Raw genomic sequence first — 15,343 nt, 5'->3', positions numbered from 1 at the left:
GCCATACTACTATTGGTTGTCTTCTAAGAATATTTGTTTATTTTGAAGGACTTTTATTTAAAACTCCTTTTAAATTCAAGGATGAGTATTCTGTTATGACAGCAGAAATGACACCGGCGTGATCGAGAAAGCGAGAGTCTGTTCCTGTTACCATCAATCAGTCATGAGACGCTTCGATTCGAAGGCATTAGTTATCAAACCGGGCTGGAGGTCCATATGGCTAAAAACTGTGCCCAAGGTCTTGAGTGCGATCGAGGTCGTACTTTTAAAAGACATCGGACACAGTTTTTTCCCACGTGGACCGACCTGGACCAGTAAATAACTTCTTTTTTCATTGGTTTGATTTTTCCTGTTTTGCCGCGAACGGCGCAGAAAAATATTCCGAACCGTGATCCACACGGTAGAAAGCTGAACTAGTTACTTATGCGCGATTGGCTAATCAGATCCGAGGGTTTAATACTCTGGCCCGCTGAGATGCTTCAGAAAAACGCGACTCACTGTTGCTCAAAGCATCCGCTGAATATTTACAAAAAACATACAAACAAACAAACAACAGAAAGAGTAACTTGTCCACAGTAAGTTTTACGAATTACAACTTAAAAAAATATGATGAAATCAGTACTAATTCTAATACTTATACCACTAATGATGATGATGATGATGATGATGATGATAATAATAATAATAATAATGCCAATAACAATAGTTATTAATACGAACATAGCAAAAAGCTGTATGATACAGTTCTTCCTTTTATTCAGAAGCCAGTCGGATTTCAAGAGGAAGGTGTGCCTAAAACATGAACACCTCGTGGCTTCGTCTGTGTCTGGAGTAATTTTCTTCATCCGCAAGGTAAAACTGTTCAAATTCCTCACGAAAATCTTTCAGAGATGGTTGCTTCTCACAGCTTGGTATGTTCAACAGCGAGTCGAAGAGCCTTCCCCAAATTGGATTCCAATACCTGCGTTATTTTTCAAAGAGAGAATTCATAACCAGAACAAAGACGAGGCCACCACACGTCAGGAAAAGAATTCCCCACGAAATGAATGTTCTCAAATGATAGGGTAAAACCGGGGAAAGTGGCACTTGAAGAGACCCCGTAAGACAGTAATAAGGGTTAAAGGCGGGGAAACTGAACTGGTGGAAAGCGCAAGAAAATGAGCAATAAGGGTAAAAAGCGGGAAAACTGGTCATTGTAGAGAGAGCTGGAAAATGAGTAATAGGGGAGGTGTTTATTAGAAATATTACACCTCGATATGAACTAAAAGGCGAGCTAGATGGACAAGAGCAATAAAAGCCGAGATGAGGGCGCAGAGCTAACTAGGCAAACTTGATTTGGGCAAGAAAGCATGTGACCTGTGATAATTAAGAGAAGGGCGCGAAAACTTCGATCAGTGTCAGGTGCAGAAAAAAAAACACTGAATTTGAAAAGACGCAGTTTGATAGAGTTCTCTCTTTAAAGGAGAGCATGCCCCTGAAACCATGGATTTTTATCGCCACCATCAAAAGGTATCTCGAGATTACGAATGGTGAAGTGAACTGCAGAGAGTTGCGTACGTTCGTATTACCGGATCCATAATAGCATTTTTAACACATTCAAAGACAGTTTTCGAACGTTTGGGTTACTTCTGCTTTGAAATCTAAAAAGGCGTGGTGTATTTTTATCACATTCTTTTTTTATGGTGGAGACAGAAATTTCCTCCTTCTGGAGCATTTGAATGAAAGGGAGTGATCGTGTAATCTAAACTTTGACAGGGGGTGCCTATAAGAGATAAAATAAGAGTGAGCATACCTTTTGAATGGTTTTGTGGTTTTCCACCTTCCCATTTTGTCTTGGCTTACTTTCATGTAATCAAGAAATAAGAGACAGTGTATTGTGCCCAAAAGCCCATACATATCAACCTGCAAACCAATGAAACACCAGCGTTAGTACAGAATAACAGGAACCCTTTAAGTGGCACAAGGAGTCGCCGCAGCCCGATCGTTATAGCTGGGATGGTGCAATGAAGAGAACAGCTGCACCCAATCTCTGTGGCCTAGGTTCGACTCCCAGACCTGGCGTTTCAACTAGCTGCGTTTGCTGGATTTATTCGCTCCACTGAAAACTGCTCTAGCTCGAGCAAAGCTAAGCTCGTTTTGACATTGTAATTTTTCTAGCTACGGTAACTTGAAGGGATCTTTTTTGGAAGGTAGTATGAATCCTTACACGAAGCTTTCGTTACCTGAGTGGTCCAAGGTCTACCCTCTTTCATTTCTATGCACTGAAAATCTTCTGTGTAGCAGTTGGTAGTGAAAGTTGTTCCGGCTGGAAAAAGGGTCATGTCCACACTACGTCCGAAGTCGATCAATTTTAGGCATGCGCAGTCCAATGTATCTTCACTAAGAAAAATAAAAAATGGAGAGAAATGAAGATGGTGTGTTAAAATCCTGTGAGGTTTTTTTTCTTTTTTTTTTGACACATGCATAGCCCTGTAATGAGCTATTTGGCTGAGTCAGTCGAACAGACAAACAAACTAAAATAATTTGATTACCTATCCAACACAAGGAAATTGTCTGGTTTTATGTCTCCGTGAATAATGCCACAAGAATGCAAGGTTTCTATAATTCGCAAAAGAGCAATGGTGTAATAAAACAGGACGCCTTCCTCCATGGTTTTCTTCTCCATTTTGTATTTGTTTACCATATCCTGAGAAGAAAAGAACAAAACTCATCAATTTATCAATCATACTGTTTATATGATTCCTATGCATTTCCTCAGGTACTGACAATGCCAATTTGTTAACAACTAAGAGCTTCTAGCAAGTTGGGTGATCATTTCCTTTATTCTCGCGACCTTAATGTTTGATTCAAGGGTGACACTGCAGGGAGATTTTGCATGCTGATCACTTTTAGGAGTTCAGAGTTAGGAGTTAAGCTGGACGAAGGAAAGTTTCAAGACGGTTTTCAACCTCGCAGAAATATTAGGGATTGGACCCGAAAAAAACTCAATACTGAAGACAAAGCCTTAATTGGACTTCTGTGATCGGCCCTTCGTCTTTCGCAACGGTTTTCTATGGGATTGCGCGCGGAGGGCCGTACGGGTCATACGATAGTACGATTTTACTTCGGAAAAAGACTTACCAGAATGGTACCAAGTGGGTTGTATTTATCCACCAACACTGATGAATTAGAATACATAAATGCCGCTATTGGGTCCATGAACATCGCCTGCTGAAGGAAAAACAAGTGCACAGGTGATGTTATTGTCGAGGAGTCTTCGCGAGTCTGTATGAGAGACTGGGACTGGTTGTGGGGACTGGGGCGGATTAAGGGCTTGGCAGCTTAAGGACGGCATAGGAGGAAAAGTTTTCACTGCGCTTGAGCTCAAATGATTGAGTTAAAAAGAACTTAAGAGATTTGGAAAAACCTTTCGCTCAGTGATTACCTTACAAAAAGGTTTTCTCATCCTCGGCAACAGTTATTGCCTTGTCCTCAACACTGTACTTAATAGCTCTAACCTTGGCTAGCAGTCAGATTTAGCTTCGCGATTCACTTCAGATAAGACAAAAATGTTCTCGATCAAAACGAATCGTTTTATCTCCCCAATTAGGCTTTCCGCCGGTACTAGAGAAATCACTTTAGCACCAACTTTAACTCTAATCTAAACTTTCCATTTTTTTTTCATAACGAAGGTCACTTGACCAACACTCAAGGCGTCAACTGCTTGTACTTAACGTTCTCAATATAGTTTAAGGCTAGGTTTAGGAGGGAATTCTTAAAATTGAAGAGCCATAAACTTACCAGCTCTTTAGAGCATCCACACTCCCTCATTCTCTTTTGAAGCTGTTTACTTACGTAAAATTCCCATTCAATAGATATTTCCTGTACCTGTAGGATATATTAACACAAATAACCATGGGGGGTTCCATGAACTAAACAAAAAAAGGGGATCTAAACCTAAAACCAAACGTGGAAAAATGCCTCAGGTTTATGAGGGGTTTTAGAGGGAAAAATACAAACGGAATCTGATCTAAATTCATGCGAATGAGCGTTAGGTGCAATGTTAAGTGTGAATAAACATGTAACAGACGCCGGACAGAATGTCATGCGCAATAGACACACAACAGAGGCTCTTTGATTGGTCTTGAAAACTCGCGCCCACCCTTCTCAACCAATCATGTACAATACTAGAACCCATCATTCTCGTTTTCCCGCCCTTCAGGTCGTTTGCTTCAGATCTCTAGTGGGTTCTCATTGGTTCCTTGGAATTTTCCTTCGCCCAGAATTGTTCGTTGTATTTCGGTTTAGGTCACATAACATGGGTGTTGGCTTAAAATAAGCGCGTAGATACACGCAACGGGCACAAGACACCCTCAAAAGGACAAAGGAATCACCAAAAAATTTTCTCAGAACTGACATTCTGATCAACCTGAAAAAGGCACCCTACCTTCAACACCACGGAACTTTCGTCGTCAGTTTCGAAATCGTTATCATCATTGTCACCGAATTTTTTCGCCAAGAAAACTTTGGCGAAAGCCCCAGAACCGATCGACTTTTCAACATTGAATATTTCATTGCCACCTACAAACGTAAACAAGAGAAGTAAATCATGATGTTCAAATCTGGTTCGTAAATAGAGCGCCTTTCGATCGAGCGTCGTAGAAACCAAAACCAAGCAGTCAATGGGAACTCAAGGTAAAAACAAGAAAACTGCATGAAGCGCGGAAAAAACGCGAGTAACCAAGTCGCATTGGTTTTAGTTTTACATCTGATTGGTTGAAAAACATGTGCAAGTTTTCTAAACCAATCAAAGTACCAAATGAAGCAAAACCAATGCAATCCCGGATGACATTCGACGCTCAATTGAAAATTGCCCTATTGCAAAATTAGGACTTACTGAGAGGTTTCTCCAATTTGAACAAAGAATTTCAAGCTTCATTCTCTAATTCACAAAATGAACCAACACTTTTTGGTGTTTCTTTAAAAAGGACCTTTATTTGGGCAGTATCGTTCATTACAGTTTTAATGCCACAATCAGACATTTTTTGGGTTTAATTCAAAACTTAAGGGGGGCTTATTTTAGGCATTTCTCCCAGCAAAGAGATTCACAACTCACCTAAATTCACGGATGCATTTGATACAATTCTTGGCACTTCTTTGCTTGACACAGTGAATCCTTCATAGCTTGATAGCGAAGGATTAATCCGGCGGAGTAAATTGTCAACAACAGTACCAGCGAAAGGGTTTATCGCAACATTACCAACATTGACAGCCTGTTGTTCACCATCACCGTGGCAGAGGCTTGTTTCCTCTTGTATCTTACTTAGTTCTAACCCATTGTGCTGCTGTGCACCAACTGAACACGAAAATTGCCTGGATGAACCGTTGGACGAATGGCTTGAGTTTGTTGATTTGGTATCCTCCTGGCTGGCTTCAAATATTGGGCTCAAAACTTTGCTGGGCGTGGAAATAAAGCTGTTGCTTGCTTGGACAGTGTTCGGATGTGAGGACCGGTATTGACCTCCGTCAGAAGGCAAGTCACTCAATTCTGGAATTTCATTAGCTGGGCGAATTCTGCTGCAAGGAAGGCTGGGAAGTGACATCGGGCCATTTGTGTAACAGAATGGAGTCGAGGCCATGTGTGCCGCAGTGGCGAAGCTTGAAGATGCAAGGGTCTGGTCATGGGTGAAATCGGCCAAGAAAACTTCGCTAGTTTTGTCCAGCTGGTGCAACAGTTGGTAATTCTTGAGATTTGTACTCTCAAATTTTTCATTCATTTCAGCTTCTTCCTCGTCATCATCCTCCTCTGAGCAGGTTGGAATACCCAGGGATGGCTGAAGAATACCAGCTAAGGGTCGACGACATGCTTCTTGCCGGTTGCCTTTTGGTGGCCTGTCCAGAAAACAGAACAAAAGTAGTTGTCAGAGACAAATCATATTTGATTTGAATTAGCAAAACGTGCAATAACGAAAAAAAAAAAGATGACTCTTTGGTCAGTATCAGTGCGAAGCCTCGCCAACACCAACGAAGCCATTTATTTGCGCCTAGATCAATTTGTGTCCCAAACACTACACTTCCAGCTAGACCCTCCAAACACGGTGATTGTGTATCAACTCATTTTAAAAGTGATTCAACGGATACAGAGTAATTCCAACATTTAAAAGCTTTTATGAAATACAATAACCATTATTAAGATAAGTACTGACAGAAGCTCAGGACGAAAATAGGGAGTGTATAAATCTCGGGAAACACCATATTCAACACGTACATATTTTCCTTGTCTTCAAATTCCTTTTCTTTGTCATCTGTGTCTCCATTCCTTTTGTCAGCCACAGTCTCATCATAAATCACGAAACCAGCAGAACTTCCAAATCCTCCTTTTTCAAAACAGTTAAAAAAGAGAAACTTGTCAGTGCAACTTTGTGGTTCTTTGAAGGGTTTTTGTTTCATAATTTGCAAGAGGTACGTTAGTTCTCTGAAGAGTTTAGTAATGACCACTGTGAACAACATATGCGTCTTCTGTTGCGGCCAAAATGCTCCGTATGGCAATAATTGATCATGGAGAGGCCAAGAGCTTTTATCTCTTCGAGAGATCATTATTTGGCTTTTCCCAGAAAAAGCAAAAAAGGAAATCATGTATCCCATAGTTGCTTTAGACTACGAGCAGCAACAAGTTCAGTGAAAATTGATCGGCTAGCGCGCCACGTAGAACTCTGGAACATCAATATAATTTTAGTGATTTTTTTAACTCGCACGGCGGACTTTGCCTAAAAGTAGGGACTGTTTGTAATCTATATTTGCTCTTGCTGCAGTTGAGTTTGAAATATTATATACATTCCCAAGGGCGTCGATTTTTCATAAGGACCTCCCTGTACACTAGCCTCGCAGAGTCACTCGGGGACTACAATGTGATTCTACCAGCAATTGTCATAAATCATATGATCAGTTTTCTTGATAAAGAGGGCAAAGTGCACCCTGGACCTAGCACTACCCTTTCCCAACTTTAACACTTTGCTGAGGCCTGTTTCTCTAAAGACCCGGTTTCTTAACAGGCTCAAAAAGGTTTTTCTTTATATTTCTACATTTCACTCAAGATCGAGACTTTTACAGACTTGAGATTCAAAGAAATAAAGATATCAGGAAAAGACACAGGATGGATTGGTCTTTGAGTGAAGACTTGCATTAGTATGCCGCAGTATTAGATCTAGAAATATCAAATCGGGCCTGAAAAGTTTCTGCGGCTTAACAGAAACGGGCCCCTGGATTTGTGTGTGGTCTGTGAAAGTTTTTGCCTACCCATTCCTGCAAGACCTTTTGAAAATCCCACAGTGGTAGTATCATCACCAGTGAATGCTGCTTCAAAGTCCTTCTCTGTCTTATCCATTTCCTGGCGCGGCCCCAGGGTTAAGTCACGTTCTGAATCAAGCGGGCCGCAGAACATATCTCCAACAACCATTAACGCCTGTTTAGTGAAAACAGTTGGCGAAGGACCAGCCAGATTGGAGCTGTTGAAGCTACAAGACCTGTTCACATCCGGTGTGACTGGTTGGAAAGCTGATTTTCGGTACATGGACTGTGAATCACTTGCCAGGGTGGAGCCAGGAGGCTTTGAAGAGGTCTGATCATGGTTGGTTGAATTTTGCACAGAAGGAAGAGGAGCTCTAGACTGATCTGCAAAAGCAAGACCTCCTTGCGTCATAGGCTCCACATCCACACTAAAAAAATAGAATAATTGCATGACTATGCATTCATGTTCAACCAAATAGTATTTCCCTACTGGATCAATCGCACTTTGACAAGTTGAGCACCCTACTGTTATACCATCAGGCCATTTCCGAATTACCTTTACCTATTTTTAAAACGAGGCCTGGTGCTCAACCATTCAAATGAAAATGAGTTTAATTTGCATGCAAATACTTATAATCATATAAAGGATGAGCACCAGAACCCGCTTTGAAAATGAAGTCAACGGTATTCACCTCAGTGTAGGTGGCTAGCGGTAGATATCACCTCAATGCGAGGTGAGTAATTGTTTTAGCATTTGCTAAAACAGTGAGATAACATAGCACAGAAAGATGTTTTTTTACTCATTTATTCTTGCAATGATTACAACATTTTCAGGTGTAAATCCTGTGCATGTTGCTCGGTGTTGAATACCAAAGGATATTCAGCATTTGTGTAGCCAATCAGAGTGCACCTTCAGCGCTATCCACTAGTTTAGTACATTAGAAGAGATATCATGGACTGATGTAAATTGTTCAAAATAATAACTTAATAATTTTATGCAGGTGAAGATTCCTTGTTCTTTTATTTGCCAATGTCCTAACATATAATTATTCATCATACAGGGAGGACCATTATACAAGAAACACCCTCAAGGATAAAAATAGTGTCCTTGATTAGATGTTCCCTGCAGTGAAGGTATAACACTTGGGCTTTAGGTGCATTTTTCAGCGAGAATCAAAATCTGTTTCTCTTGAATAAAGGTGTTGTTTAAATCTATTCTCACGATAGCAATAAACAATAAGACAGGATATCACTAACCCTATAACTCCTTTAAGCGACCAAGACAGAATTTCTCCTTACAATATCAGTACAACATCAACCAGATTAGTGATGAAATAAAGAAAAATTCAATTTGGGGATATTTAGTTGACTCAATAATAAATTCTCAGTACTAACATTATAACAGTTTTATGGTTGATGGTAAGAAGAATTAGTACAAATTTGATCTAGGAGCTTAAGGGTTAAAAAGACCCCTATAACTACATATAATGGAGAAGAAGGAGTGCATTCTTCCAAGTATACAGTATGTGCAAAACCTACATGTTTTCTTTGCCATCAGACTTCTTTTGCACTGAAGAAAAAGGAGCACTGGATTGATCTGCAAAGGCAAGCCCTCGTCGTGCTATAGGTTCAGCAGCCACACTGGAAAGTCAAATTCAATTCGTTAACATATTTCTGTGTTAAAACAAGTGTCTCATGCCTAGACTGACAATCTACACAACACAGGAATAAAGGGGGTAAGTTTCTAAGGAAACTGTGATACTGAATAGGTAGGAGTATAAAAAGATAATTTGGTTTCATCAACTGATTTGATGATGTAAATTGGCCATCCTAAAGAGTTTCTAAAGCTGACGATTTGAGCGCGAGCCCTTCATCAGAGCAAAACTACAACACAGCAGTTTTCCTTATTGAGGTAATTTACTGTATACAGCAATCTATGTAAAGGAAATGATCACAAACCTACGAAGCTATGATTATTGAATAAATTCTCCTCGTCAGTACCAAAGGAAATGTGAGGAGAAGAGTATGGAGAAAATGGATACTGATGTTATGTGTAAAGGGTTTACTCTCTACACCCTTATATCAGTATGCACATTCCCCATACTCTTTCCTACATGTTTCCTAACTTGCTGATAAGGAGAACTTGTTCATCAATCAAGAGCGTCATTAGTTGGTGATCATTTCCTTTATTCTCATGACCTTAATGTGTGACTCAGGGGTGATACTGTAGAGAGAAATTAGATGCCAGTCACTCTTAGGGGTTAAAGAGTTAAAGCTGCATTCAATAACCTGGAATCTATGGAGAAAACTAAACACTACAAATTATTTTTCATGATACAAGTATATAGATTTCTTGTCTGCGAGTAAAAAAAAAATATCAAATATACCTGTACCTGCTATAAACTGTCTTTGTTGAAACTTCAGTTGAAGTGTTTGGCTCAGGGACAGTTGAAACAACACTCTTCTGACAGCTGCCAATCTCCATGGCACACGATTCCTTGTCGCAATGCATTTCAAAACCACCTTGCTTGCCACTGGCTGGCAAAGTTTTGCACTGTATTGTCGAGCTTATCTTTTGTGAGTTCCTTGTAGCCTCTTCATTCTTTTGACGAGCATAATATCTCCTGGCTAGAATTTCCTCATACTGAAACTCACCACGGATTAAGTCATAAATCTCCTTTTTAGGGTACATGTATCGAACATTTGTGGGAGGTCTCTCAATAGCTGGTGCTCTGAAGGTTCCCTCTCTTACCCTAGCAAATATCCTTGCTGCGCGTAGCTCTTCAAAGGAAAACTCCTGAGTCCCAGCATAAATTTTTTCCTTGCAATACATCACCTTTGACTTTTGGCTCTCAGCATTCTCTGGCTACAGAAAATAAAGACATCAAACTTTTGATCACAGGAATGTACTGTGAAAATTAATTGGCAAATGGATTCCATGTTGCCATGTGTTGGTTGAATAGTAGATCACAGATGATGTCAAAATGACACAAGGTGCAGCCGATGGTGTCACTGATGTCCTTCTATATTTTTACATCTTATTGTGATGGTCACCAGACACATAATTTCTCCGAGTAACCACATCTATAGTTTCAATATTTCCTTTAGTTCTTAGAAATTTTTATGGTATGATTTAGCAAGCTTATGATATCATTTAGGAATGCCTTTACAGTTGCACATGTTAGCTCAAATGTGGTTTCATGGTGCCCTCCAATGCAGTTTCACTGCACCCTCCACTCTTAAATAGAAGTAAACTATGGTTGTAGTTGATTGAGTTTGTGCCGCTGTACTGAACTATTTGTCTAAGAGAGGGCTAAAGAGCTGGTGAACTTGCTCCTGGCAAGGTAACATCTGTTAGTTGTTCCCATTTATTTTACATTATTTTTCATCATTTTACTTTACTTCCATTTACTCTATTTTGGTTTGCATTTACAATAAATTGCTTTGGAAATCCTTGAATCTTCTTTGTTCCTACTTGCTCAACCGCCACATTCTGTTAGATTATGTGAAATTAGTAAATGGATTCCATGTTGCCGTGTATCTGTTGAGTAGTCAATCACAGATGATGTCAAAATGTGGTAGGAACAGCTGATTGTGTCACTGATGTCCTTCCACATTTTTACATTTTATGTGATCTCCTACAGTACAGGCTCACTGGGGCATGGATTGTATTTGTTGTTAATTATGTTGTTATCCACGAGCCTGTCCTCTAATACATCACAAGTGAGAACCAATCAAAATGCAGGTGCAATTCAGTGTATCATACAAACCTCGACATACACCTTGAACATTACCTTATTCCTGAGTGTATCCATAACAGAAGGTCGATCTGGTTTGCGCGAGCTCAAGACCTTGTCAAACTGTAACACATTCTGAGGAGTAGCAGGAGGGTGGCTTTTGATGTCATCATCAACATGGACAGAGAAGACAGGCTTTTGGGGCATGCAGTTGATAGGCACAGATGCACGGTGTTTCTGAGAGACCTAAAATGCAGACAATAGATGTTTTGACTTGACTGAATAACTTCAATGTTGTTGAATGTCAAGAGGCAGTGTAACCAAAGGTTACTGGGCCTAGTGGGCCTGTAAAAGGGTGACCTGGGTTCAAGCCCCCCACGCTGCTTTTCACTGGATTTATCAGCAGTTTTTCCAGGTTCAATTGCCTGGCTGTGCTTTGTATAAAGCCAACTGGTCTGCCTCCTGCCAGTTGGGGTTTAAAACACTACATTTATTCATAACGTTTGCTTGTATGTGCCCTGAAAAGCCCCATCAAGGAGAGCAGCCAATAAATATACATACAGTACACACACTGTCTCATATATATTTGGACAACGCTTGATTTTGGGCAGCTACCTGTGGAAAAAATCATCAAAACCCCTGATAGATTTATCATTATGCACCTTTGCATCAGTCCATTTCCCAGGCTTCTGGGTGTTTTCTTTTTTGATTATTGGTTCAGTAGGGGGCATCTGCCATTCCCCTGTGGAGGGGGGTAAGGAGCTTTGCATTCCAGGTTCATTGTCGTAAAAGATCTTGAAGCCATTATTGGAGGTGTTTGATGTTGTCACAGTTCCCCTGATGCCTGTCTTTTTAGCTGAAAGAACAAGTTACCAATGAAGAAACAACCAAACTAAAAAGTTGAACTCCATGGGGTTTTAACCCTTTGTACCCTTACATCAGTATGCATATTCTCCATACTGCTCTCTACACATTTCTTACAGTGCTGACAAGTAGAATTTGGTTTAACAATCAAGGGTTTCTTCCATAGGTGATCATTTCCTTTATTCTCATGGCTTAAATGTGTGATTTAGGGGTGATATTGTGGAGAGAAATCAGATACTAGTCACTTTTAGTAGTCGAATGGTAAATAGAACAAGCCTGCCAAACAATCATGGATGATTTTCCAAGATATGAGGTACTGTATATAAGTATCATGCTTTCTTTGGGAAAGTGATGACTGATGTGGCACAAGGTAATCATATCCACTACAATTTCCTCAAATTTCATTGGTGTATAATAGCTACTTTATTTTCCACTAATTATTCTCTACAGCTGTAATCAGACAATGCAATTGGACTATATAATCGGAAAGTTAAAGCAGCCAACCAAATACATTAATCACAATAACCACTAATCCTGAAAAATAGCTGAGGAATTTCCCAAATGTAGAAATTTTTTTCAACATTTTGGAGATATTTGACCTAAATGTATTTGTTGTTTTTGGAAATTGTAAGGGTTATGATTAACTGGTGATTGTCTCTAATCATACTTATGGTTGATAAATTGGACTCCTGCTTTGCAGCCATCGGATTTTGTTAATCACTCATATGGTTGTAGACTGAAATGGACTCCACTCATTCCTATTACCATTAAAAATATGGGTTTACAATAACCAGTATTGAGTGACTTACTGAGAGTGGCATTTCCAGTACGTTTAGTCCCAACAGTTCCTTTCTTTCCATGGCCCTTAAGGCCTCCTAGAGCTGTTCTCTGAAGTTCAGACTCATCTGTTATCGACACTTGCTGTAATCCATTTGAAACTCTTTCAGCCAGTCGTAACTCAAAGGCTCTATTACAGTGTGAAAAAGAAATGTATATTTAGGACTATTAAAGAAAAACAGGGCATGTTCAAGGTGGTGGAGAGTGCCATTAACTATGCCCAGGTCTCTTTCATTAACCATTACTTTTGAAGTTTAGCAATACACTGATGATGAATTAAGCTAACCTGCGAGCATTTATGAACCTTCTAAAGTCATAGGAATTCAACGCATGAAGTCAATAATCACTACAAATTATTTTCAACCCTGTCCCAAATGAGATGTAAGTTCATTATCCCTTTTCACAGTCTCAAAAACTTTTTCATGTTTAATTGAACATTCACTACTTGAACATTCACTCATAACCATAATTGTGAGTAGAGATAGACACTTTACTATTTAGTTAGAGCGAAGTGTAGACATGCAAATATACATAGACCACCATAAATACAGGGATCTTATAAAACAAATAGATTCTATGTTGCTGTGGGTCTGTAAGGTAATAGATCATAAAGACAATGTGGTAAAGACATCAGTGACTCATTTGCCTGTGCCTTGGGTGCCACTTTCATGTTCTTACTGTATCTTGATGTCATCTGTGATGTCATTTGATCTATTACTGAACAAACACACTGCAACTTGGAATCTATTTGTTAACTACAAAGCATACAGATCTTACACAATGCTAATTCAAGAATTGAAACATGACATCTTCATACATAAGACATTAGACTGTGTTGACCTACTTGTGTTGTTTCTGAAGTCTTTCCAATGGTTGAGCGCTCCGGTGAATTCCTAAGTTTAGTACTTCATCAGCTTTATTGCAATCTCCAAGGTTTTCAAGACTAAGGGCCCATGCTTCATAGAAGAGAGCTAATCCATTGCCTAACTGCTGACTGTGCATGTAGTTAAAAATTTCCAAGGGATCTGTACAAATATCAGTCTAGAAGAAGAAAAAATACTTGTCTGTTTAAAAATACAACACCATGGCATAATCCAATATCCTTACTTAACCAAATGTTTGGAAGATGGGTAAAATTTCTGCACAGCCCTATTCTTCATTATGCATTCAGTTCTTGAATAGAGAAAACAATGACAAAAACAATACATTTCCATTGGGAAAGCAGATTTGTTCTACTATTGTATGGGGCTGTGTAGAAACTTTACCAGAAGATGTGTTGCCCTGATGGTTCGTGCACTGAACTCCCGGGTCAACCCTTTAACTACCAAGAGTGACCAAGACAGAGTTTCTCCTTACAATATCAATACAGTGTCAAGCAGACAAGTGATGAGAGTTAAGAAAAAATAACAATAAGGGAATTATTAGTTGATCCAATACCAAATTCTCCAACATAACATTATAGTAATCATAGATTGGGCAGTAAGAAAAATTACAATCGATATCTTAGAAGTGAAAGGGTTAAGAGGTCAGGTTATTGTGCCTCTTTGCACCCAAGGCCCAGTTGTTCAAAGGTCAACAATCGCTAATCCAAGGATTCTTTATTCTTTTGTTCAAGAGCCTTTTTTTGGGATAATTTTCTTTATTCATTTAAGAGTGTCCAATATTCAAATTCTAGACAAAAATAAATTTACTGAATTTTCTTTTAAAGCTTTCAGATCTATAACTAGATTTTATATTAATCACGAATAATCTTAACTCAGCTTTGAATAACATGGCCCAAGTTGAGAGAGAGGATCATTGTGTTGCGTTGTGTTCTTGGACAAAACACTTCAATTACACAATGCCTCTCTCCACCCAGGAGTATAAATGGGTACCAGTGAACTGTTAGGTTACCCTGATGAAATGCCGGGATTGTATTAATTTTTTAAATTCTTCGATGTTACTTACATAACGCAACCAGACTTTCACGTATCGTTCATCGTTCTTGTATCTTTCTTCATCTTTGAACGTTGTCATGCACCGCTCGAGTAAACTTCCCAAATCTTTACCGCCTTTGGGAAAGTTTTCACTCGTCCAAACTATGTACCTGTTAGTATAAAGACAACCGTAAGCTACAGCATAACTTCTACAACGTTTTAACTTCTATATGTGATGCACGAAAGCACATGCCGAGGTGATTTGTATTTTGAATCACATACCTGTACCAGTTAGCTAATGGATCTTCGCCTTCATACGTTCTGATCTGTGCTTCAAACTCTCTAAGATGAACGAAAAGGATACAATTAAATTTTTTTGATCGACAAGGTTCTTCTTTTGAAGATCTGTTATGAAAAAACTTACCGTTTCTCTTTATGAATTCTAATCTGATCAACAGAACTAGGAGCGAACGCTGCTGTCAAGTTCGCCAACTTGCGCCCTTGTTTCAAGGGCTGTACGTTCTCCTTACTCAACTCCCACTCATTAGGATTGGAGGAATCAGAGCTTGCCTCCATTTTCAAAAATGAGCTATCTTCCGGAGACTGTAGGAGGAAGAAAATGAAGCTAAAATTTTACACTTTTACTGAGAAACGAACGACAACATGAACAAAGCGTTAGGTTCAAAATTTCCCGCCGTATGACCGCAGTCCAACTTGATCGCT

At 39.4% G+C, this 15,343-nt stretch overlaps 1 protein-coding gene across 4 annotated transcripts; it reads right to left on the bottom strand.

The window, feature by feature from the left end:
- Positions 1-16: 16 nt before the first annotated feature.
- LOC113665158 (mitotic checkpoint serine/threonine-protein kinase BUB1) lies at positions 17-15,331 on the bottom strand. 4 transcript variants are annotated; one of them, XM_089211748.1, is made up of 19 exons: positions 15,045-15,331; positions 14,903-14,962; positions 14,652-14,790; positions 13,549-13,745; positions 12,677-12,834; positions 11,666-11,859; positions 11,061-11,249; positions 9,654-10,132; positions 8,806-8,907; positions 7,276-7,694; positions 6,248-6,356; positions 5,096-5,871; positions 4,427-4,560; positions 3,781-3,867; positions 3,121-3,210; positions 2,532-2,686; positions 2,223-2,379; positions 1,793-1,902; positions 17-961 (listed from the first exon to the last, which is right to left on the bottom strand). In XM_089211748.1, exons 1-19 carry the CDS (start codon positions 15,194-15,196, stop codon positions 793-795), a joined length of 3,876 nt encoding a protein of 1,291 aa, XP_089067874.1. In that variant the 5' UTR covers positions 15,197-15,331; the 3' UTR covers positions 17-792. The 4 variants fall into 4 exon arrangements, with proteins under 4 accessions (XP_089067874.1, XP_089067875.1, XP_089067876.1 ...); XM_089211749.1 differs by having other exon boundaries at positions 3,121-3,207; XM_089211750.1 differs by having other exon boundaries at positions 9,660-10,132.
- Positions 15,332-15,343: the final 12 nt, after the last annotated feature.

This window comes from Pocillopora damicornis, chromosome 7 (assembly GCF_964200805.1).
Source record: "Pocillopora damicornis chromosome 7, jaPocDami1.2, whole genome shotgun sequence".
In the NCBI taxonomy this organism is placed as follows: domain Eukaryota; kingdom Metazoa; phylum Cnidaria; class Anthozoa; order Scleractinia; family Pocilloporidae; genus Pocillopora; species Pocillopora damicornis.
This window is presented reverse-complemented; position numbering and strand designations above follow the sequence as displayed.